The sequence below is a fragment of the Acomys russatus genome, chromosome 20 (assembly GCF_903995435.1).
Source record: "Acomys russatus chromosome 20, mAcoRus1.1, whole genome shotgun sequence".
Taxonomy (NCBI): Eukaryota; Metazoa; Chordata; class Mammalia; order Rodentia; family Muridae; genus Acomys; species Acomys russatus.
The window spans coordinates 47531216-47554859 of record NC_067156.1 but is presented as its reverse complement, the minus strand read 5'-3'; the positions used below and the strand labels follow the sequence as shown (position 1 = coordinate 47554859).

General features: G+C 51.2%; 1 protein-coding gene across 5 annotated transcripts in view; it reads right to left on the bottom strand.

Moving 5' to 3' along the window:
* Window positions 1-23644, bottom strand: part of Camk2a (calcium/calmodulin dependent protein kinase II alpha) — a 62892-nt gene that overhangs the window by 20475 nt on the left and 18773 nt on the right. For 3 of the 5 annotated variants that reach the window (XM_051163369.1, XM_051163370.1, XM_051163371.1), the window contains exons 3-13: window positions 17536-17595; window positions 13400-13454; window positions 12540-12605; window positions 12358-12430; window positions 9264-9366; window positions 7598-7681; window positions 7416-7510; window positions 6528-6650; window positions 6101-6184; window positions 4723-4765; window positions 480-520 (exon numbers count right to left, since the gene is read on the bottom strand). In XM_051163369.1, the coding sequence (XP_051019326.1) occupies window positions 480-520; window positions 4723-4765; window positions 6101-6184; window positions 6528-6650; window positions 7416-7510; window positions 7598-7681; window positions 9264-9366; window positions 12358-12430; window positions 12540-12605; window positions 13400-13454; window positions 17536-17595 (827 nt within the window). Of the gene's footprint in view, window positions 1-479; window positions 521-4722; window positions 4766-6100; window positions 6185-6527; window positions 6651-7415; window positions 7682-9263; window positions 9367-12357; window positions 12431-12539; window positions 12606-13399; window positions 13455-17535; window positions 17596-23644 lie in introns of all 5 variants that reach the window. The other 2 variants (XM_051163367.1, XM_051163368.1) reach the window with 1 other exon arrangement.

The following is a 23644-nucleotide window of genomic DNA, read 5'->3' as shown; positions in this document are numbered from 1 at the left end:
GGAGAGGGGGGCAACGTGGGTTTCAGGGGCACAGGCATTGGTGGAGACGGGGGCCCTCTGGATCCCAAAGCCTGGTGAAATTAGTAGCTGCCCACTCTTCATGGGCCTTATAGGCTACACTAGTGTACAGACAGGCCAGGGCCCATCCAGCCCCAAATGCTTGGGCAGAAGGAGATCACCTCAGTGACCCTTTCTGTCCCCTTTGCACCCTCTTGTCACAGTTTTCCAGCCCCATAGAGCCCCAGAAGCCTCCTCAAAGATCTGCCCCTTTACTGTGCTCCGGGCAAGCCAAGCCACCTGCCGTCCTCAATCTGCTCCCAGCAAACATGGTGAGAGGTGGGCACCGGAGCATAGACTGGGTGATCTGGGGAGAGCTTGGCCCTAGATGTGAAATGTCACCATTAGTGAGGCTCCTCGCCTGAGGCCTGACAGCGGGGAGCCGCTGCCAGAGACGGGCCTGCTGGCTCCTGGGGACTTACCTTCACACCATCGCTCTTCTTGTTTCCTCCACTCTTCCCTCCTGTGGAGGAGAGAAAGTAGAGGGTTAGCAACACCAGGCAGGGCACCAGGGCCCACAGAGTGAGGAAGAGCAACATTTGCACGCAGCACAGTGGCTGAGAGCAGCGGAGGGTGGACTGTCTGGGAACAGAGTCGGCTTGGCAACCAGTGAGAGCCTTCCTCCTCCTCTTTCTCCTCCTCCTCCTCCTTCCACTTGTCTTCTTCCACCTTCTACTCCCTCTTCAGCAGCCCACAGAGTGGGTCTGGGATCCCCAGTTCTCAGCAATCTCGGCGATAGCCCTGTGGCTTTGGAGCTTTGAGAGGTGACCAGTATGTGCCGGGTCCATAGGGTTACTGTTTGAGCCCGGGGATTCCCTCTGGATCCCTGTCACCGATTTCGTTGGTGGCCAACTCGGAGGCCTGCAGCCTGATTGAGGGCTGGAAGCTCCCTGCCTTGGCCCCCACCTGCCCTAGCCCTCTCTAATTTTAGCCCCACGCTGCTGCTGAGGTCATGTGTCTGCCCTGCCTACTCACTCAGGACAGCTGCAGACTGCATTTTGCTGGTGACAAGAAGCAGATGTCCCCTGCTGGGGCCCACCCCTGCCTGGACACTCATTCCCTGCCTTGCTTCTCAGCAGCATAGGCCTAAGCTCAACCTCTGGAGCCCCACTCTATGGCTGGCTGAGTCAGGTGAAAACTCAGCCACAACTCTTACAGAAGCTTATACCATGGATTCCCTTTTCCTCCCTCCTCACTTCCTGGCTGGAGCTCAGACAGTAGGCATGAGCCAGAAAGTAGCATGAATGCCCAGCCCTGTCCTGACTTGTACTGGGCCACTTCAGACCTTTAAAAGAAGGCCTTAAATGAGACATGGGCTCTCTGAAGTGCTTTAACACAGAAGTCAGGGTACTGTGTTTTTCGGACTATAAGACGCACCTGACTGTAAGATGCACCCAGTTTTTAGAGAAGTAAAACAGTAAAAACAGCAAGCAGACCATAATTCCTCGCCTCCCTCCCACTTTTTTGGGGGGAAGTGTGTTTTATGGTCTGAAAAATACAGAATATACAGTCGATACTCAATGACACTGTGACTAGTTTTTCTCCAAGAAGCCCCAAGAGGGTGAAATGGGGGTGGGGTGGGGATGTTGAGGATAGCCTGCACTGAAGCTCTGAGGGATGAGCTCACAAATGCTCCCATAATTCCACCTGTCACCTGTCAAAACTCCCAATGGATAGAGGTCGTTTCTGTGTGCCAAGCATGAAAGAATTGGTGTCTGTCTTTCCAGGCTGTGCAAGTAGAGCCAGGATGAGCAGCACATGCCTGTGCTGACATTGGAGGCTCTCAGTCCCAACCCAGTGTAGTACAGGTCTGTGTCCAATTGAGTCAGGCTCTGATTTTCTTTCCAGAATAGGCCCAGACTGGCCTTTGCCTTACTGTGTGACCTTGTTCTGATCTTCCCACCTCCATTTCCTGAATCTTGGGATTACAGCCATGTGCCAGCACATACACGTGTTGCTGTTGGGTTTGGGGTTTTTGCTGTTGTTATTGGCTTTGTCTTTCCAGACAAGTTCTCTGTGTAGTCCTGGCTGTCCCAGAATTTGTTCTGTAGACCAGGCTGGCCTTGACTTGAATTTGTTGCTGGAGATAGGCTTTATGCATTCTAGGCAAGCATTCTACCATCTAAGCTACATCCAGACTGATTTTCAAAAGATCACAGAAATCTGGAGTGGGGGATGGCGTCTCAATAAAATCTCTTGATTTTTTTTTTAAGTTGGTGGGTGTGTTTATGTGTGCACATGTGGAGGCTGATGTTGCATACCTTTCTTGATCACACTTTTCCTTTTTCCTTTTCTTTCTTTTTAAAAACAGGGTTGTTGTTATTGTTGTTGTTTTATTTTTTACAGAGCTACAGAGCTCTGGCTAGAACTTGCTATGTAGAGCAGGTTGGCCTTGAACTCACAGAGATCCACCTCCTTCTCTGCCTCCAGAGGGCTGCGATTAATCAAAGGCACATGCTACCAGATCCTCCTTATTTTCTGAGACAAGGTTTCTCGCTGACCCTGGGGTTTACTGATCTGCTAGATCACTGGCCAGCTAGCCCTGTCTCTGCCTCCCAGTGTTGGGAGTACTGATGCATCTAGCTTTTCAAATGGGCACCAGGGATCTGCACTCAGTTCTGCATTGCTTGCCCAGCAAGTGCTTTCCCAGGAGCCATCTCCCCAAGCCCCCAAATCTCTTGATCTTTAATGGCTAGAAATCTATTCTCCAATTTTTTTTTCTTTTCTTTTCTTCTTTTTCTTCTTTCTTTTTGTATTAGAAACCTAAGACAGATCCAAAAATCCTTCTTGAAAAAAAAAAAAAAGATTTAGTTAGCTATTTATGTGTGTTTGTGTGGATTTACATGTACCACATGTGTGCAGGACCCCATAGAGGCCATTAAGAGAGCATTAGATCCCCTAGGACTGGAGTTACAGGCAGTTGTAAACCTCTGCATAGATTCTGGTAATTAAGCTTGAATCATGTTCAAGAATAGTAAATGTTCCTACCTGCTGAGGCATCTCTCCAGTCCCCCACCCTTGAAAAAAAAAGAAAAGAAAAGAAAAACACTTCTTCCTTAGCCCTAGCTTACCAAGCCCATTCTGTGGGCTTGAGATGGGTATTTTCGTAGAACAACAAAACAAAATAACCCTCTGTTTGTGCGGCTCAGCTTTCAGTGTTCAATGAACAATAACAACAAAACCAGTCAGATCCATGTCTGAGGAAGGGTCAGTATGGATGAAGACCACCTTTCAGCTGGTCATCCTGTAGGCAGACCCTCCTAGGGGACCCGGACCCACATGCTGCTCAGAAGTGACCCCTGGCTGAAATTGGCCTGTGTCTGTGCGTGCAGTTGTCTGCACTGGCCCAGCCCCAGTGCCAGAGCTTCTCTGGTGAGCTCTGCCACTTCCACTGTCTATATCTGCTCTGCTGCCCCGTCAGCACCCAGGACTCCCCAGGGAGAGGCCTTAAGCGGCACTGGCCTGTCACTGACCCGTGTGCCAAGAGGAGTTGCTAAGCTCTGACAATAATCCTTTCCCTCCTGTTCAGAGCTACATGCCCAAGTGCTTGGGCACTCCCTGGAAGTCTCCTGCCCTGGTCTGCTGGGTAACCCAGCTTGTATAAAAACACCTGCTAGGAGTTGGACTGATCTGTGCTGGAGACAGGTTCTGCCTCTCTTGAGTGCTGGGGACCTGGGAGGAGACAGAGCACACTGTCCTAAGCTTTTGTCACCTCCACCTGGAGAAAGGAGACAGCCCCCACTGCCTTGTTATGAAACAGCCTGAGCTGAAGTTAGGGGCCTGGAGGATATGGCTCTTACGTGAGTGCTCTCCGGGTCTGGCTCTTTCCTGCAGGACTGGACTCCAATAATTGGCTTCCCCTCTAGCTGCCCTGGCCTGAGAACCCCAGTACTGCTACAGATTGGGAAGCCAAATTGAACCCTAACCAGGCCATGGTTTGCTGACCTTTTTTTTTTTTTTTTTTTTAGATTTATTTATTAATTATGTATACAGTGTTTCACTTGCATTCTGCCTGCACACCAGAAGAGGGTACCAGATCTCAGTATGGATGGTTGTGAGCCACCATGTTGTTGCTGAGAATTGAACTCAGGACCTTTGAAAGAGCAGCCAGTGCTCTTAACCTCTGAGCCATCTTTCCAGCACTGGTTTGCTGACTTTTGATCTCTCTTCTTTCCTTTCTTTTTTTTGAGACAGGCTTTCTCTATGTTAACTTGACTGTCCTGGACTTACTTTGTAGACCAGGCTGGCTTCGAACTCACAGCGATCCGCCTGCCTCTGCCTCCCAAATGCTGGGATTAATGGTGTATGCCACCACGCCCCGCTTGTTTTGTTTAGATTTATTTATTTATTATTTATATAGTATTCTGCCTGTATGTGCCTGCACACCAGAAGAGGGCACCAGATCTCATTACAGATGGTTTTAAGCCACCATGTGGTTGCTGGGAGTTGAACTCAGCACCTTCGGAAGAACTGCCAATGTTCTTAGCTCCTGAGCCATCTCTCCAGCCCATCCTTTCTTTGTGCTGATTAAGGCAGGTGAGTTTAGTCTGGATCACAGTGTCTCCTGCAGCCCCATCTCTGGGTACACCCAAGCTGCCCAACAGTGTAACTGGCATCCAGCAGACCAATGCAGGATGCATTAGGGACTCTAGCCCCACCACCTACCGGAGAAGTTCCTGGTGGCCAGCATAGTGGTGAGGATGGCTCCCTGCAACAGACAAAAGAGGCCACAAAAGAGGCACAGGTGAGGGGAGGAACATAGATAGGACCAGAAGGGCATGGTGAAGAGAAGGCAGTGTGTCCTTCAGAGAGAAACCAAAGTCTCTGCTCCTGACCCCATTTAACTGCATCCCACCCTCTATCCCAGAGCCCATCCACTCTCCCCAGAGAAGGAAGCTTTGGCAAGCACAGCTCTTGAGGCAGGAGTGGGCATTAATAGGTCCCATGGCCTGGTCAGTGCTAACAGGCTCAGGGGTTCCTAAAGGCTACAGAAGTTTCCTGCATGGCTCAGGAAGGCAGACAGTACCTGTGCTGCTAGACTTGGAGGTCCTAGCTCTAGATCATTTCTTGCCTCGATGGCCTCTGGACCATACCAGGAGGATAGGGGCTTGGTGAAACCCTCTCTATTAGTGAAGGGCTAGAAACCAGGGCCCAGCTGGTCCTTGTGTTGTCTCATTAAGACCTGACTCAGACCATCTCCAAACCCAACAGCCCATTCCATTAAGAATCCCTGGTCCCCACACTCCCACTGGGGTGGGAGTGAGACTCAGTGAGACAGATGCACCAGTCATCACCCCTTTGCCTAGGTTCTCATCCTGAGCTCCCATCCCAGGTCTGAGAGCAGTAGATATGGGAGTTGCCAGTGAGCTAAGGCCTCCACTTCTGCCCTCCTTACATCCTCATCGGGAGCATTGACAGCTAGCTGTCATAGTAGAGCCTTCCTGAGTGCAGACCCTGCTGAGAATGTCTAGCTCAGGGGTCACCTCAATGCCACCGTGGCTTTCTCAGGCCCTCCAGCCTATCTCTGATGGGCTCATCCATTCGTCTTTCATGCTCAGCAACTGGGGTCTTTCTCTCAACTGTGGTTCTGTGTCTGGTCACATGTGCTCCCCGCAAAGCTCTCTTAAGCCATTTGTGGTCCCCTAGAGAGTAGTGCTCATGCTTGCAAACATCTGTACAGGCCATTGCTGTGTCTGGAACATATCCCCATTGTCACTCTATAACTGCTTGTCATGAAGAGTCAACTCAAACACCTTCAGGAAGGCATCTTGAGATTCTTCCCAGAATCCTCCAGGCCAGGGAAGGCCATCACTCTGCTATGTTACCCACCATCAGACACAGTACTCACCATGCCCAACAGAGTCCTCCTGCTTGTCTGTCCCCTCAACCAGAGTGCAGACAGGGTAGGGTAGAGTCAGATTTGCTGCTTACTCCCCCAAACCCCTTTGCAGCCAGCAATGCAAGAATGTCCAGTAAACATATGTGAGACTGATGAAGGAAAGAACTAGTGAGCCCAGTGATGCCAAGGACAAGGACAAGTTACCTTCAGTTTCCTCCTGGCATTGAACTTCTTCAGGCAGTCCACGGTCTCCTGTCTGTGCATGCAGGAGGCCACAGTCGAGCGGTGCTGAAAAGAGGGTAAGAACTGTGTGAGGGGAAGGCCTATGGGAGGACAGATTGACCCAATAGCACTTGAGCAGAAACTTGACGATATCTTAAGGAGGATTACCTTTCAGTCAGCTACATGGTATAGGATGGTTAAGATCCTGGTACCCATCAATCAGTACCAGTGACACGCCCAACATGATGCCCACCCAGAATTTCCCTCATTTCTATATTGTCCCTGAGACCCACAGGGAGCCAGAGATTCTCAGATAAGGCCCCCTGAGCCCCATACTGGAGCTTTGGGGCCAGGGACATGATCTTGAGTGACCAAGCCTCCAGAGTGGGAGCGGCTGGTAAAGGCTCACCGAGATCCAGGGGTGCTTGAGAGCCTCAGCGGCCGTGATGCGTTTGGACGGGTTGATGGTCAGCATCTTATTGATCAGATCCTTGGCTTCTGGGGTGACGGTGTCCCACTCTGGTGAGGGGAACTGGAAGGGGCAGAGGGGCCAGGTTTGCCTAGCCTGCCCCAGGCCACCCCTGCGATCCTCCAGCCCCTGACTGGCAGGGGAGCAGGCAGGGGTTCTCATGCCCAACCACTCAGGCATCCACAAGGTACTTAGAAACGTGGGCACCAGAGCCAGACAGCCACACCCAAGTCCCACACACTAAGCGTCTTTGTCCTCAGCCTCCCTATATGTATAATGAAGGGAAATAGCAGTAACTATGTCATATATTGGAGTGATGGTTATGTGATAATACATGTAAAACATTCAGAAATACGATACAAAAGGGCTCAGTTATTTTAATATATAGAAGGGAAAAAAAGCATGTCTCATAGTCAGGTATGGTGGGAGAAAATGGTGACCTCAGAATTTGGGAAGTAGGAGAATCCGGAGGCCCTGACTACATAGTGACTCTCAGACCAGCCGGATCTCGTGAGACATCTTTTGAAAATTAATTAATTAATTGGTTGATTGATTAAGTAATTATAAGCAAATAAAATGCTTGGAGCCTGTCCCTTGCCTCTACCTTCTAGTGCCCCATGAGATAAATTCCACGACTTTTAGACCTTAGTCGTTAGGCACCATGAGGTCATGGCCTGGCTCTGCTGGTCAGTCTTGGAGCAGCCCTGAGCTTCATCCTCTGCAGTAGTAGAGAGTGGTGGTGTGTCCTCCGATCCCTGGCTTCTTAGGCCACTGGCTCTCACCAGAAGGGGAGCATCAGCATCAGCCAGAGAAGGGGGCAACACTCACATCATAGGCACCAGCTTTGATCTGCTGGTACAGGCGGTGCTGGTCCTCATCCCAGAATGGGGGGTACCCAACCAGCAAGATATACAGGATGACGCCTGGGGAGAGGAGCAGGAGAGGAGAGATGAGGCAGGGGAATGGTGCAAAGTGGGCTGCTAGACAAACAAGCCTGCAGGCGGACTTACCGCAGGCCCACAGGTCCACGGGCTTCCCATACGGGTCCTTGCGCAGCACTTCTGGGGAGAGGTATCCAGGTGTCCCTGCGAACCCTGCTCCCCAGACACACAGACAGGCAGACACACACACAGAGGTTGGCACGTGAGTAGCCTGGAGCAAGACCCTGCAGGAGAGGGGACGAGGATAGCCCTGGAGCTGGAGAACACAGGCCTGCCCCAAAGCTGGGGTTGTTCTGTGCAAACCCAGGGGCCTTGGTAAGCTGCTGGGGCCTCTACACCAGACTGGACCAGACAGTCCAGTCTGCCTTCTACTCCCCACTCCTCAGGTAGACAACAGTTACCAAACACAGAGCTCCTTTCTCTCTGGGTCCCAGCTTTCAGTGCAGCCATTACCTATCACTTGCTGGTGTCCCTAAAGAGCTGATTCACTGCCCATACCCCACAATCCACTCAAGGGCTGCTCATGAGATGTCAGAGTCGGGTGTGTGTGTGTGTGTGTGTGTGTGTGTGTGTGTGTGTTGTGGTATGTGTGTATATGTGTGTGTGCATGAGTGTGTGTGGTGTAATGTATATGTATGTGTGTGCATATGTGTGTCTGGGGTGTGGTATGTGTGCGTGTGTGTACATGAGTATGTGTGCATGTGTGTGGGGGGGGTGTGATGTGTAGATGTGTGGTATGGTGTATGATGTGTGTGTGTGTGTGTTTACTTTCCAGGCCTTAGTTTCCTGATCTGTCAAACAAAGGATTAAATGATCTTGCCTTTAATACCTCTCAATACTGAGAGGATTGTTGGAACAATGAACAAGATTATCTTAACTAGATATCTTAACTAGTCATCTCAGGAGCAGTTACTAGTTGCTGCAGATGTGTGCTTAGCATTGGGTGGGGCACTTCACATGCCTTCTGTTAGTTACTCTGTTGGATTCCCTGAGGGACATGCTACTGTCCTCTTCCAAGATATGAGAAAAACAAGACTTGATTTAAAAAACAAAAAAAACAAAAACCCACACACCTTGTTAGTAGCCGAGTCAGAATTTGAACCCAGAATCTGGTTCTTGTTTGGTTGGTTGGTTGTTTTTTAAGACACGGTCTCATATGTAGCCCAGGTTGGCCTTGAACTCCCTGTTATTCTGCTTCTCCTTTCCTAAGGCTGGGGTTAGAGGCAGGTGCACCACACCCAGCTCAAGAGTTCTGTGTCTAGACCACTGATCACTATAGTTCACTACGAAGTACCGAGAGGGAGGAGACGTGCCCCATCATTTCCAACCCTGAGGAGTGCTGAGTCGTCTGCACTCACACACCAGGCTTTTCTATACCTGTCCAGTTCTCCTGACCGTTCCCAAGCAGCTTGGCATGTCCCTCCTCTCTTAACACTCAGTATCCAGGGGTCAGGGGAAGTCTACAGAGCTCCCGCCGACCTAGAAGTGCATGCTGTCACAAACAAGGTGTGTCACCTGGTTAGTGATGTCCCTGTGCCCATACCTAGTCCCGAGGGAGAAAGGTTAGCACTGCCCACTAGCCCAGAGGCTGGCTGGGTGCAGCATATGTTCCTTGGGCCCCAGATGGCCAAACAGTCATCTCTAGACCATCTCACTTTAAACAGAGGATTCCCGGGGGCACACATGTCATCCAAAGTATGCCCCTCCCCTCCCTGCCACCTCACACCCCACTCACCAAACCATGCCTGCTGCTCCCCCTCAACCTCTATGGCCAGGCCAAAGTCTGCCAGCTTCACAGCAGCTCCCTTGAGCTTCGAGGCCAGCAACAGGTTCTCAGGCTTCCCAGGACCAGGGAGGGAGAGAGGAGGGAAGGGAGGGAGGGAGGAAGGGAGGGAGGGAGGGACCAAGAGAGAGTCAGTAGGTTCAGAGCCTCACCCATGCTTGTTCTCCTCCCAAATATCTCTGTCCTGCTATCAGCCTCATGCCAGCCCTCCAAAGGCTCTCTCTCTCTCTCTCTCTCTCTCTCTCTCTCTCTCTCCTCCTCTCTCCTCTCGCTCTCTCCTCCTCCTCGCTCCCTCCCTCTCTCCTCTCTCTCTCCTCTCTCTCTCTCTCTCTCTCTCTCTCTCTCTCTCTCTCTCTCTCTCTCTCTCTCTCTCTCTCTCTCTCTCTCTCTCTCTCCAGTCCTCTCTAGCTCCTGTTGTTAATTAACTATGTTTATCATGTGTGCAAAATGGAGAAAGAGGGGCTCTGAGGGAGTAAGTGAGGTGTCAACAGCTGTTAAATGCTGGCCATCAAAGTCAAGGCAAAGGGGTTTGAATGTGGTTGGCCGTGGAGGAAGGGCCTTATTTCTTTGGGCCATGGCTAGTTTTGGACTGTGACAGGTCAGGTGGGGGGTCCCCGGAAGTCCTGCTGGGGAACAAATGAGCCAGAGTCAACACCAGCTGTCTCCATAGAGACAGGAAGTTTGAGCACTGGGGCCTGGTGCTCAGAGCACTACAGTTTACACGCCTAGGAACCATGCTACAAGGCAGGTGCCTCTTGGCTGAAAGACAATGGGTCTTGGATGTGGGAACCATGGTTGACATGGGAGGGGTGCACACAGCTGGCCTCTGGAGCATCAAGGCTGTTGCCTCTGGCTTAAGCTCCCAAAATCTTCCACTTCCTGTAGCTTCCTATCACTGTAAGACTCTGGACAAAGGGGAGTTAGGAGTAAGTATGGATTCCAGCTTAAGACAGTCCCAGCTTCTAATTCCAATGCTGCCCCTGCTGCAGTGGAACCTGGCCAAAACGATTTCTCTTCTCTGATGGTAGGTTTCCTTTCAGAGAAAAGGGACAGATGCCTGCCTCATAGAATGGTGTCTAGGTGTGTAAACAGCAGGTTGGGCTTTCTGAGCACGGGGGTGGGGGGGGGGATGGGGCAGCTCTAACTTCCTGCTGGGGGCGGGGCTGAGACACTCTACTGAGCCAGCTGCTGTCTACTCTATCTCTGATTTCCCAGCAGGACTTCCAAGGGCCTTTCACAGTGCAAAGCTAGCCTTGGCCCAAAGAAATACGGCCCTTCCACCTGGCTTAGTAAAGCTTCCTTTGTCCTCAGGGGCTGTGTTCCCAACATGTCCTGTGTCACAGTAGTGTCCTGCCCTGATTTGATGAATGTACTGCTAATTAGTGATTCCAGCGTGGCCTAAATCTGGGCCGCTTCTCAGCTCTCCTGTTTTCTCTGCCTGAGCATGGTCTGTTACCATAAGGAGGAGAGCAGACCCTTGGGGAAAGCCACCCTGCCTTTCCACTGAGACCTTGTTTCTGGGCCCACCTTCTTGTCACCAAGGTACAAGGAACTCACCTGGGGCGGGGGGGGGGGGGGGGGGGGGAAGGAGGCTTACGGTAGTAAGAAAGAGGTAGGGAGTCCTTTTAGAACACTGTCCCTGGAGGGAGGGTGGGGACAGACTGGTTGCTGACCTCGGAGGACATACAGGCTCAGAAGAGCCTGGGGTCAATCTTGGTGGATTTGGGGGTTGCAGCCCTGGGGAGTCTGAGGAGCATTCCTCAATGAGTCTCTGGTTCCCAAGTCCTTTTGCATTCCAAACTGGGAATGTAGACAGTGTCTGCAGTGAGCATGTCCCATATGACGTCAGCACAGTCACTGATGGCCAAGGTTCCTGGATACCTGGCATGGTTGTCCTAGCAGGCTGCTGCAGAAGCTGACTTGGATTAGGTAGCTTTCTGTGCATGAACTGTGGGGGTCACAGGCTCTGGGGTGAAAGCAAGCCAGGGATCCTTGACCCTCCTTAGACTCCCCTGAAATGCATATCCTTGGCAAACCCCTTGATTCTCTCATTCTATTTCCTGTTCTGTACAGTGAGGGTTCTATGAGTTGCTAACAGAGGAGACCCACAAGGTCCATATTTGTTGGGCAAGGTCATGCAAGCCATGACAATGCCGGACTTCTTAGTGTTACCCCATTCCTTCAAGGTGGACAGAAGGGCGCACAGAAGGCTCCCCAAGCCCTGTCTTCCTCCTCCTCTGCCTAACAGAGATCCAGGAGCGTGGTTATCAGGGGTTTGTATGCCAGGAATTTTGTGGGTTCATTTGACAGCCTCATCAATGGGGCAGAGGTTGCCATGACAACTCCTCTGTAGGGAAGCTGAATAACCTGCAAGGTAGTCCACCAACCAAGGGGTTGGGAAGATGGTCCAATGGTTAAGAGCACCGGCTGCTCTTCCTGAGGACCCAGGCTTGTGCCGACAGGAAGATGTACAAACTGTCTGTAACCCCGGTTAGGGGAGGGGTGGTGTCAGATGCCCTTTTCTCGCTTCCACAGGCACCAGGCATACGTATGATGCACATAGGCGATGCACATACCTACATGCGGGTAAAACACTCATACACATAAAATAAATAAATCTTTAAAAAAAATTTTTTTTTAAAAGCCAAGTGGCTGGAAGGCAACAGACTAAGCCCTGCATCCTTTCCAAATCCTACGGCAGCTTTGGTCTAACTCACCTCACCTTCCTGGCACAAACAGCATCGGGCCTAGTCCCATGCCCATCCATTGCCCCCGCCCCAACCCTCACCCCCAGCCCTACCTTCCTGAGCTCAGTTTCCTGACCTGACAACCTCAACAGCTGGAAAACTCAGCTAGCTGCCTCATGAAGGACATGAAAGGAATTCGGAGAATGCAGTTATAGAGGCCTGGGCTGAGTGACTGACCCCCTCCCCAGGCCCTGGATGGAAGGAATTTGGGTGGTGACTGTTATGGGGGGCAAGGAGTCGGCAGGATGGGAGTGCAGAGGCAGGGGGCCTGTGGAAGCTGCTTCGCCAGGGTTACTCACCTTCAGGTCTCGGTGCACCACCCCCATCTGGTGACAGTGCAGCACAGCCTCCAGGATCTGCTGGATACAGTGACTGGAGAGGAGGGAGGAGGGGTCAGGCCTCTGGAGAAGCTGACTGCAGCCAAGGGGAGCGGGGAGGCCCTACCCCCAGGCACCTCTGCCAGGTAGCACCTGATACTTACCTGGCATCAGCCTCGCTGTAATACTCCCGGGCCACAATGTCTTCAAACAGCTCCCCACCAGTGACCCTGGGGACACAGGTATGGAGTCACCCTCCCACTGAGATTCCAGGTGCCACCTAGACTGAAGGAACCTTCATGAAATTAGGTGAGAAAGGCAGGGCCAGGGACCTCAGCCCCTAAAGGAGGGACTGGATCAAGGATGCTGCTGCTTTAACCATTTCCTGTCTTCTGACACACACTGCTTTCCTTGCTGCCTCTTCCTCCCCTCACTGGGTCAGGACAGGGAGGGCAGTAACTGAGAAGCAATGATTGGATCCATGAGGCTTTTGGAAGCCTGTGGGCTGTTTGGTTTCTTGCTTAGCTTATTTTTCCTCCATTTTTCTGTTTATTTTTAAATACTTTTTTTTTTTAATTGAGTGAAAACTTTGGTGATTTCCCATATGCTCCTGTTCTCTCTTCGTAACTTCACTGTGTTTTACAGACCAGGCCAGCATCCTCACTGATTCTTGCTGCCCACCCAGGAACAACTGAAGCCTGTCATTTCCTTCCTGCTTTGACAAACTAGATTTCAAAATGAAACTTGATACCCCCACCACAAATGGCAAGGCAGCATCACTGGCCACAAATAGAACAGCAAAAATAAACTGATGATGCTAGTTGAATGTGTCTGGTGTTTTAAACAGAAAGACCAGCTTGGGTGGCTGGCATAGCAGCCCTGCTACGTTTAGGGGAACTCTGGGCAGCCTAAGAGCATTCTGATCCCCCTCAGACCAGTGAGTCCATAAAGGTCATCCCGCTTAGGCACCCCTCTCCTGTGGCATATCGGGGGTGGGGGGGTCGGGGTGCGTGGAAAGACTCACAGATCGAAGATAAGGTAGTGGTGTCCCTCCTCAGAGATGCTGTCATGGAGTCGGACTGTAGGAAGGGTCAAAGCAGTTGGTTACACAGGGCTTTACGCTCTCTGCCCCCACTATCTCTGTCAGACTTCTGGAGCCACCATCTCAACCCGCAGTCCCTGAGCACAAACTTTGACAAAAGCAAATGGAATGGGTTCACCACCTCAGCATTACTGGAAGGGGATTGAAGTCTTTTCTGTGTCAGCTTGGTCCTCTCACTGCTCCAAGCCTCAGTTTCCTTGCTGAGCAAGCCAGAGTGAAAATATATATCCTATGGTGCCAGTTTTTGCCACAGACTGGTTGAGTGTGATGGCAGCTGCACCTTCTGAGCCTCTGTTGTCCTTATTTAGACTTTGCAAGCTTGTTACAAGGGTCCCATGAAATGAACAGCCATAACCACTGAGTACTGGCCTGGCCCTGGATTGACACCCCTGCTCAACTCCCAGCATGAGAGACAACAGTGCTTCTGGTGCTGGAGTGAGAGAGACACAGCAGTTGGTTCCTGAACTCTGATGGCTGTGAATTTGTCATCTCTTCACACCTCATTTACCAGGAACAGAGGCGAGGCTCCCAGGAGCCCAGAGCTCCCTAAATTGCTCAGCTTTTAAAAGAAAGGCCCTTGAGGCCTAGGATTGACTCCGGAAGCTATGTCCTGTCAGCCAAGGACCAGTTCTCACAGGCTAGGGTGCCCATCCCTCTCTGTGTCATAAACCATGAGTGAAGGGCACCGGGGTTGGGTGGGACAATTAGGATCATCCTGCACAATGGATGTCACACAGCTGTTGGAAATGATTTGGCAGTTATCACCCACCGGTTTGGAATCTCCTTCCAGTTCTGTAGTTTAGTGGAAAAACAAAGTGTAAAGCTGTAGCGTTCTTCCTAAAAAGATGTTTGAGCTTAGGCATGAAGCAAAGCTTTCTGGGAAGACGTAGAGAAGTGGACAACAGTGTGCATGTAGGGAGGGGCTGGGGGAGCCGACTTCCTTCTCATTGGAAACCTTAGCCTCTCTAGGGGAATGCCAGTGGCCTTGAGCTACAACTCAGTATCCTGACTGGATGCCCCAGGGGACAGGAGATAGCCCCCAGAGATAGAAGATGGTGGAGTGAGGGGTGGTTTACACAGACTTAAATGGAAATATTAAGGTCCTCCCCCCATTTTTACAGTGCTGGGGATAAACCAGAGCAAAAGAAGTGCTCCACCAGTGAGCTACATCCCCCACACCTCTGTTGGTTGTTGTTGTTGTTTGCAAAAGGTCTCCTTGTGTAGCTCAGGCTAGCCTCAAATTCACAACCCTCCTGCCTCCCAAGTGCTGGGATCACAAGCACGCACCTGAAACGCTGAGCCGAATGTAAAGGGTTTTCTTTTTCTTTTTCTCTATGTGTCCCTGTGTGTACACACACATGAGTGAACGTGCCAGCAGAGGCCAGAAGGCATCAGGGTGCTCTGGAGCTGGAGTTTCAGGTGCTTGTGAGCCACCTTGTGTGGCTGTTAAGAACTTAAACCAGTTCCTCTGCAAGAGCGGCAAAGGCTTTTAGTCCCTCAGGCATCTCTCCAGCCTGCACAGGCTTTCTTAAACGGTGATAAAAGCTGTGATTGCTTTGGGTATGAAGTGCCTCCCAAGAAGGCTCATGTGTTAAAGGCTTGATCTTCATCAAGCAGAGCTAGGGGGCGGGGGGTTGGGGGGATGATTGGATTATGGGGATACTAACCGACTCATTTGGTTTATGTTTCCATATTTAGGAATGGGTTATCAGGAGGTAGAGCATAATGCCTGAATATCTTTAATTTCCCTTCCCAAACTATTCATTAAGCTCTCAGGTTGTGCACAATCCCATCCCAGTTTTCCACGCTCCGGCATGAGCACGGGACTTCCAGGGCTTGTCTCTCATGAGCACGGGACTTCCAGGGTTTGATCTACAGGCAACAGCTGGACCAGCCCATGCTGAGATCCCCACTCCCTAGGACAGGGCAGTGAACACAAGGAGATAGCACCCCATCCACCTTGCCTGGACTTGCCCAGCAGGCTAAGATCCTGGTTCCTGCAGGCATGATGCCCTCTGGGTTTCTGTACCACATCTATCCGATGCTAGGCTTCTCTGGCAAGATCAAGATTGCACCAGATTGGGGTGAGCTATTGGGCAAGGTCCAGCTCTTCAGCAGTAGCTCCTGGCTCCTCTGAGATCCTCCTGGCTACCTGCTCAGCTCTGCTCCCCACGGGTAGCCATGTTTACCCAATCCCACTCCAGTCCTCATTGCTCCTGACAGCCTCAGTGCCCTGAAGAGGTCTGGACATGTGATAGAACCTCCAGTGACCTTGACATTGGGTGATTGTAGAAAAGGTGACAATGGCCATTTCTGGACTCTTGTCCCTCAGTGTGTCAGGATGTCTCCCCGTGTGGTGCAGAGCAATGGCGGCTGTGTGGGGTTACAGGCCAAACTTATGTTCTGGGCAGATTGTGTTGCAGGAATGGGCAGACTGGGGTGTGGGGTGGCTGAGCAGTGAAAGCTCACCCATTGTCATTGTACTATGCCATATTGAATTACCACACCCAGCCCGGCAGGAATAACTCCAGATTTCCAGAAAAACCCGAGTTTTCTGAGTGGTGGGGTAACATGTCTGCGTGTCTGCTACACAGTAGCAGAGCAGGGTTTGAGCTGCGGGTTGTCACTGCTTGGCCTATGTATTCCCATTCCAGCTGGGAATAGGAGGGAGAGAGACTTAGGGAGAAGCGCTGAGCCCAGGCAGATCTGCTGCCATGCCTGTGTGTGCATGCGCATCACACACACAGACACCATAGACACACACACAGAAGACACCGACACATGCATACAGAAACACACATACTACAGCGACACATGTGCAGAGACACATACAAAAGCATACACACATAGTCACTACGCATGCACAGACACACATACAGAGACACAGACACAGACAGACAGACAGACAGACAGACACACACACACACACACACCAGTATGCCACCCTCCTTTTTCCAAGCTGACAGCCTCCTTGAGAACACGGGGTTCCTGTCAGAGCTCACTGGAACCCTCTATCCTTAGTGAGGGGTGGAGGATCCAGGTGAGCAGAGCAGGGTCCTGCTAGGGTTCTCCTCCAGCTGTGGCCTGTGCCTTCTCTGCTACTAGCCTGCTTCTGGCTGCTGGGGGGTAGGGGGAGACGTAGGGGGAAAGGGAGGGGCCTTTGGTATAAATAGAAGATGGAGTGGTCTCCCTGGGGATAGTTAACCCTTCTGGCTCTGTGAAGGAGCCTGCTTCCCCTCTGTGGGAGAGGAGAGGGCGCAGCAGTTGGAGCTGGAGCTTACTCAGAGGACTCAGAGGCAGCTCACCTGAAAACAAGCTCTGGGAACCAGCAGCCTTAGCTTCACCTCAGGCCTGCAGATTCACAAGCCGCCATGACACAAGATACCCAGGTAACCAGACAAGGACAAGCACTGGTGAAGATGAAGAAAGTGGCTCTGAGGGAGCAGCTTTCCCACTAAGATCTCACAGCTATATTCCCTGACAGAACAGGATCTAACAGCCCTGCTCCTCCCTGACTGGCCTAGGTCTGCAGGCCAGATGCACAGGAGCGGAAGAACGGGGCAGTGAGACAATGATGTGTATGTCAGGACCTTCACTGTGGTCCTGAACAATGGGCCACGCACCTCCAGAAGAGTGCCCTCAGACTAACTCTGGGACAGGGCCCAAGCTCCTGGGAAGGCGAGAGGCAGGCAGGAGCAGGGCTGAGAAGCGGGACAGGGCCACAGATCCAGGCTGACACTGCATGTGGTGGGTCCAGGCGTAGGCCTTGTTGGTCAAGGCCAAGCTCCCCCCCCCCCCCCCCATCCTCCTCCGGCCTATTTTCATCTTTCTTTTTCAGCTTCAAGAGCTTTCCTGAAACAGCTTTTCTGAAGGAGGCTGCTGGCAGTGTGGGAGGGAGGAGGGGTCCTTTCTTCACCTTCCTCCAAAGCAAGCTGGTCCCCAAGCAAGACGCCCCCTTTCCCATCTCCCTCTGCAGCCTCCATCCCCAGAGAGAGTGAGACTGGCTGCTCCCCACCCCGCCACACTGTGCCAGGACCCCTCACACTCTCATGGCTTACCGATATTGGGGTGCTTCAACAAGCGGCAGATTCGGGCCTCACGCTCCAGCTTCTGGTGATCTGAAATGCAGATTCCTACATCAATCCCAGAGAAGACATGATCCCCACCCTGCCTCTATTGTCCTTACCTCCCAGGGTGGCCCTAGGCACTGGAAAAGGTGGCCTACATACCAGGGCTTCTGAGTTCCAAGAAAGGGCAGGTAGATGGATTCTTTCCTTCCCCAGGCCTCAGTGCCTAGGGGTCTCCAAGGAGATTTTTCTCCAACCCCTTCCTGTATGATCCAACCATCTGGAGCCCTAGTACAACTCACTGTAATTCTCCAGGCCTGCCCCCACACCCTAGGTCCAGGCAGGTGAACTGCAGAGTTTTGTCCTTCCTTTTTTCCCTCTGGGAGCTATAAGTTCACTCAGCAGGCAAACTCTATCAGCAGCCATTACTCCATCCTACCACCCCTCGGTGCCATTGGTTTCTAGAAGCCCACCCTGACTTCAAGCCTGTAGGGATCCTCCTCTGGACTTCAGAGGGCCAGGCAACATCTTCGTGTCGTATATTTTGGGTTGTGAGCCTACCCTTTAATGGCTGAGCCATCTCTCCAGCTCCTTGGTGTCTTACAGAACCTACATCCTTGGGCAGAGTCTCTGCTGTACCCATGTACATCTGCTTGAATGCCTGGGGCATGTTAGTTACTCAAGAAATCACTGGATGGATGGATGGCTGGATGGATGGCTGGATGGGTGGATGGATGGGTGAGTGGATGGATGGGGCAAGCTTCCTAAGGCAGTGACAGTTTTCTTCAGAAGATCTGTACCCCATCAACCTTTCCATTTCATATACTGGAACCAGGTTCATATACTGGAACAGATATCTTCAAAGAGCTTACATGGTAGAACTTGGTGTGTCCCTCCCTTGGTGCTGGCTCAGAGCCTGCACACCTGCCTGCCAGGACGTCTGTCCAAGACCCTCTGTTTCCCACCCATCAGCAAGAGCTTATGTAAGCTCTGCTGCCTATGTTCTCTGAAACAGGCTGCTAGGAACAATTGTAACCATAACCCCGGTCAGTGTCTGTCGTGGCAGTCTGTGGCACCACTGTTGGACACGTGTCCCCAGCCTGTGGCAGCCTCGGGGCTGCAGCAGTCCTTGTGCATTCTCCAGTCCCCTTTTTCCTATTCTTCCACAATTCAGTAGTTAAGGCTTGTGTTAAGGAAACAAAACATTTAAGGAGACATTGTTAGCAAATGCAGTATTATTTGTCTAAGTCAATAGGGACCAGGAACCAAAAGTTGTTTGAAATTTGGGCTTGTGGAATATCTGCACACACATAATGAGTCTTAGAGATGGGATGGTAATCTAGCCACAGAGTGTATTTATGTCTCACATAAATACACCCTAAGGGGAGTTTGACTTCAGTACACATCCTGCCAGAGTCAGCACCTAAAGGTAATTTCATATAACATTTCTCATGGTGCCGTGCATAAAACCCAATTTTCCTGGTGTGGCATGTTCTATCTATCGCATTACATCCATCCTCAAGAGCTTGCATTCTCTAGTTGGGGACTCTCAACCTGTACTCACTTGATGCCAGGCATGGGACAGAACACTTGCATACCTTTCAAGCAACCTTAGCGGCGTACTTTTCTGGCTTCACAGAGGAAGGAGGAGTTAAGTACCCAGCCCCAGAAGTATGATTTGAGCTGGCGCTTTGTTGTTCTGTTCTCTGTAACCGGACTCAGAACTGCCAACTCCACCTGCCTGTGCCCAAGTGGGAAGTTGGGGCCCATAGAAGGACACTCAGTGTCATAGTCCAAGGCTGACCCAGGACTAGAACCTTACCACAGGATGGCCCTAGAGCAGGTGGAAGCCCTTCTTCCCCCCCCCCCCCCCCCCCCGCTTCCCCCACTAGAGCAATCACTGGTTGCCCTCTGTGGATGGACGGATGGCAGAAGCCAAGATCAATGCTGAAATGTGGTTTTGCCATCAGCAAAGCTATTAAGGACAGCTCTGATTCAATAGGTTGAGCTCCTGAGCTGAAAGCCTGCTGCAGGCTGCAAGGAGTGGGGATGGGGTGCAAGGCGAGATTGGCTCCACAAACCCGTCTCCCCCTCCCTCCCAGCCTCCTTCTGTCAACACCCTCAGGCAGCTCAGGGGCGCTGACTCCCAGACAGAGGAGAGGACCCTCACCAGGCCCCAACTCGCATGTACTTCACCGTCACCCACAGTGGAACCAGAGAGCTGCAGAGTCAAAGTCCAGCCTATGAGGAGGAATAGGATCTTCTGGCCCAGGCAACACACTCAGGGGGATGGGGGTACAAAGACCCAGAAATGCAGTCCTGCTGTTGAATTATACAGGAGTGGGGCAAAACACCGGCCCAGTTCCGCCCATCCTGGTGTTCTTCCTGTAGGTTTCTAGGACCTCCTGAATCCTTCTATTTCTTCATTCTCCTATACTTCTCTCATCTAGAGTCCCAGTAGGATGTACTCACATCTATACCAATCTCCTGGTAGGTGAAGACTTTCATGGGACATGGTTTTTGGTCTATTGTCCAATTATAAGTGAGTATATACCCTGTGAGTCTTTCTGCTTCTGGGTTAACTCACTCAGTATGATGATTTCTACTTACATCCATTTGTCCTAAATGTCCCTCAATCGAAGAATGGATAAAGAAACTGGTACATTTACACTATGGAATACTACTCAGCCGTTAAAAGCAGGGAAATCCCGAAATTAGTGGACAAATGGATGGAACTAGAAACCTTTCTTTCTTTTAAGGCAGAATCTTTCTCTATGCTGTAGCCCTGGGTGTACTAGAACTCACTATGTAAACCAGGCTGGTTTTGAACTCACAGAGCTCAGCCTGCCTCTGCCCTCCCCAGTGTGTCACCATACTCATCTGATTTTCTTGGTAGCACCCCTCACTTTTTCACTCTACCTAGTTTATAGGTATATTTCATGTGCCATGCAGTGTCATTCCTGAGAAAACAAGCCTGTGGGAACACAACCTTGCCTACTGGTTACCGCTGCACTCTAGGGGCCCAGCATGGAACAGCTGAGACGCTTACCCAAGCTCCTAACACCAGCAAGTGGCAGAGCGGTGTGTCAGTTCATGCTAATAACTACTGCCCTGACAGTCAATTAATGCGTGACTCAGTCACAGCCCAGCAGAAGCAGCCCACAGTGATGAGACATCCAGGGAAGTTTAGCGTCTCCACACGCTGCCTGGTACCTGAGAATATGGCCCCTAATACCCATGGTGACAACTTGGGGACTTTTTGTCTCACTGTGGTTAAATCATCTTCAGGGTATTGACACTAAATTGGAGATCAGTCTAGCCCTAGGAGCAGCCATCAGGCCAGGCAGGGTCAGAGCCATACAAGCACACACATTACAGGGCTTTGCCTCAGAGAGGCTGGGCTCCTGCAAGGTGAGCTCAGGAGGGATGATGAATCGGGATGAGCACTAGAATCAGGAAAGGCCCCTCCTTGCTCTGGGACATGAGAGAAATAATCTAGAGAGCAAGGAAGCCAGGAGAGTGTGGGGAAGACAGACTGACACAAAGCCTCCTGAAGGCACCCAGATAGGGGTTTCAATGAAGCTAGAGATGGTCATGACCTTGTGCAGTGAGACTGAGCCTAGAGCCTGAGAAAGCTCCTGCCTGACTACTGCATCAACCACAGCTGTGTGCCCACATTCCCTAGGATGTCCACAGAGCACCAAGTGTGGTCCAGCCCAGAGCACATGGCTGCTGTCTACAATGCCAGGAGGTTTTCTGCCCAAAATCCTTGCTAATACGATTCAACTCCAGGGTGGAGCTCAGGATTGCTCTTTTGGTTTTTTGTTTGTTGTTTGTTTGTTTCAAGATAAGGCTTCTCTGTGTAATAGCCCTGGATGTCCTGGAACTAACTCTCTTTGTAGAACAGGGCTGGCCTCGAACTCATAGAGCTCTACCTGCCTCTGCCTCCCAGTGCTGGGATTAAAGGCATGCACCACCAAGCCTGGCTGCATTTTGTTTTTAAGACTGGAAGTGAGGGAGTGGCAGGGATGGGAATAGGCAAATTTTTTTATGTTTCATTTTATTTGCTTATGATTTCTTTGAATGACACTATGAGGGTTTCGTTCTTAAGAACTAATTTTAAAATACATATAAAAATATCTCCCTGAGTCGGGAACTACTCGCTAGAAGAGGCCAGGCAGGATGTGCTAGGGGAAGCCACAGCTTGCAGGGAGGGGTGGCTAGCAGCCCTGGGTGGGTCCAGCTCCCGCTGAGAGCTGCAGGAAGCCATCCCAGAGAGGCGGCAGGAGAAGTTTAGAGAATATTGCCAAACGTGACAGCTTTAGAGCCCCCTGTAGAGGCAAGTGACACACAGAGACGTGCTCAAGGAATCTTTGTCTTCCTCCCTGCTGGGAAAGAGGGCTGGCAGACAGCAGCAGGCAGGCAAAAGGTTTCCTTTTTCAAGTCCCCTTCTCCTAGGCAGGGTTACTTGTCAAGGTCTTGACAGAGTCAGAAAGAGGAGGCTTGCGTAGAGACTGCCTGACACGGCCAGAGTCTTCACTGTCCAGGAATGCTTAGTCACCTTCCCAAACAGGAGTGATGACCTCTGTCTCTCAGTGAATGTCCCCTGGGATGGTGCTGAGCAGGCCCAGAAACTCCAGCATCCAGCATGATGCTCTCATCTTAACTTCCTTCTGATGCCCCTCTTGAGGGCAAATCTTGACCTGTCATTACTCTAGCCCAGGGGTTCTCAACATGTGGGTTGCGACCCCCTTTGGGGGGGGTCAAATGACCCCTTCACAGAGGTCACATATCAGATATCCTGCATATCAGACATTTGCATTACAATTCACAAAAGTGGCAACGTTACAGTTATGAAGTAGCAACGTAAATACTTTTATGATTGGGGGTCCACCACAAGATGAGGAACCGTATTAAAGGGTCCCAGCATTAGGAAGGTTGAGAGCCATTGCTCTAGTCCTGTCTCTAGGGCCTTAGAAACTGAGGTACAATTATACACACATAGCAACAGAAGGCTGCTCCAGCCGGGCCTACCAATAGGAAGCAGCATTCCAGTCAGACTCCCTGACTCCTGGCTCCTTGCCTCTGCCTTCAGACCTTCTATATAAGCTTAGCCTTTTTACACTAATCGTGCCAGCTGGGGACCCCAGTGCCTCTCTTCCTTGCAGGATACAGAAGTAAGTAAATAGAGAGAGCACTGTAGGCCAGACAACAGAGCTGGAGACAAAAGGTAGCAACCACAGTCCAGTCCAGGGCTTTCTCTGGGAGGCCCACAGAGCGCAACATGAACACCCTGTGCAGCATTCACAGGACCTTTGTAAGCCTTGCACCTGCTGGGCCCTCCCCCAGACACAGGTGCAGCCTACAAAAGAATCAGACTGTGCCTCTCTCCCATAATTCTGCAACCACCTCACCCGACAGAATTCTCCACATACCCAGCAGTCTTCAAAGCCTCAATCTGGTGTGGATGTTAATATGCCAATGCACTGTCTTGGTCACCCATTACTGTCCTAAACACACAAGAATGACTAGGAATCTTCTAGGCAGACTTTCCAAACTCCAGTGTTAACTGTTTTAGGTTCTGCAAGGGGACTATCACCCAGGGATGCTGCTGCTATTGGCCATGATTGGTTCTAAGATTTGGGGGCCTCTGCAAGCTGGAATTGGCTGGATGTCCTTTTCTTTCTTTTTGTTTTTTGTTTTTTTGGTTTTTGTTGGTTTGTTTGTTTGTTTTTTGGTTTTCGAGACAGGGTTTCTCTGTGTAGCCTTGGCTGTCCTGGACTCACTTTGTAGACCAGGCTGGCCTCGAACTCACAGCGATCCGCCTGTTTCTGCCTCCCGAGTGCTGGGATTAAAGGCGTGGCGCCACCACCACTCAGCCTGGATGTCCTTTTCAAAACCAGGCCATACCTCAAAGCACCTATGTAAAAACTGGTGTGGTGGGAGCAGAGCCACAGATGGTTCACAGATAGCACCTCACCCGGTGAGGGTGCTGACCTGGGTGCTGAGCACAGAGCAGTGGGTGGGTCTGGTCCACTGTGTTGGGGCTCACAGTCACCGTGAACCAGGCATTACACAAGGAGCCAAAGAGGTGAACAGA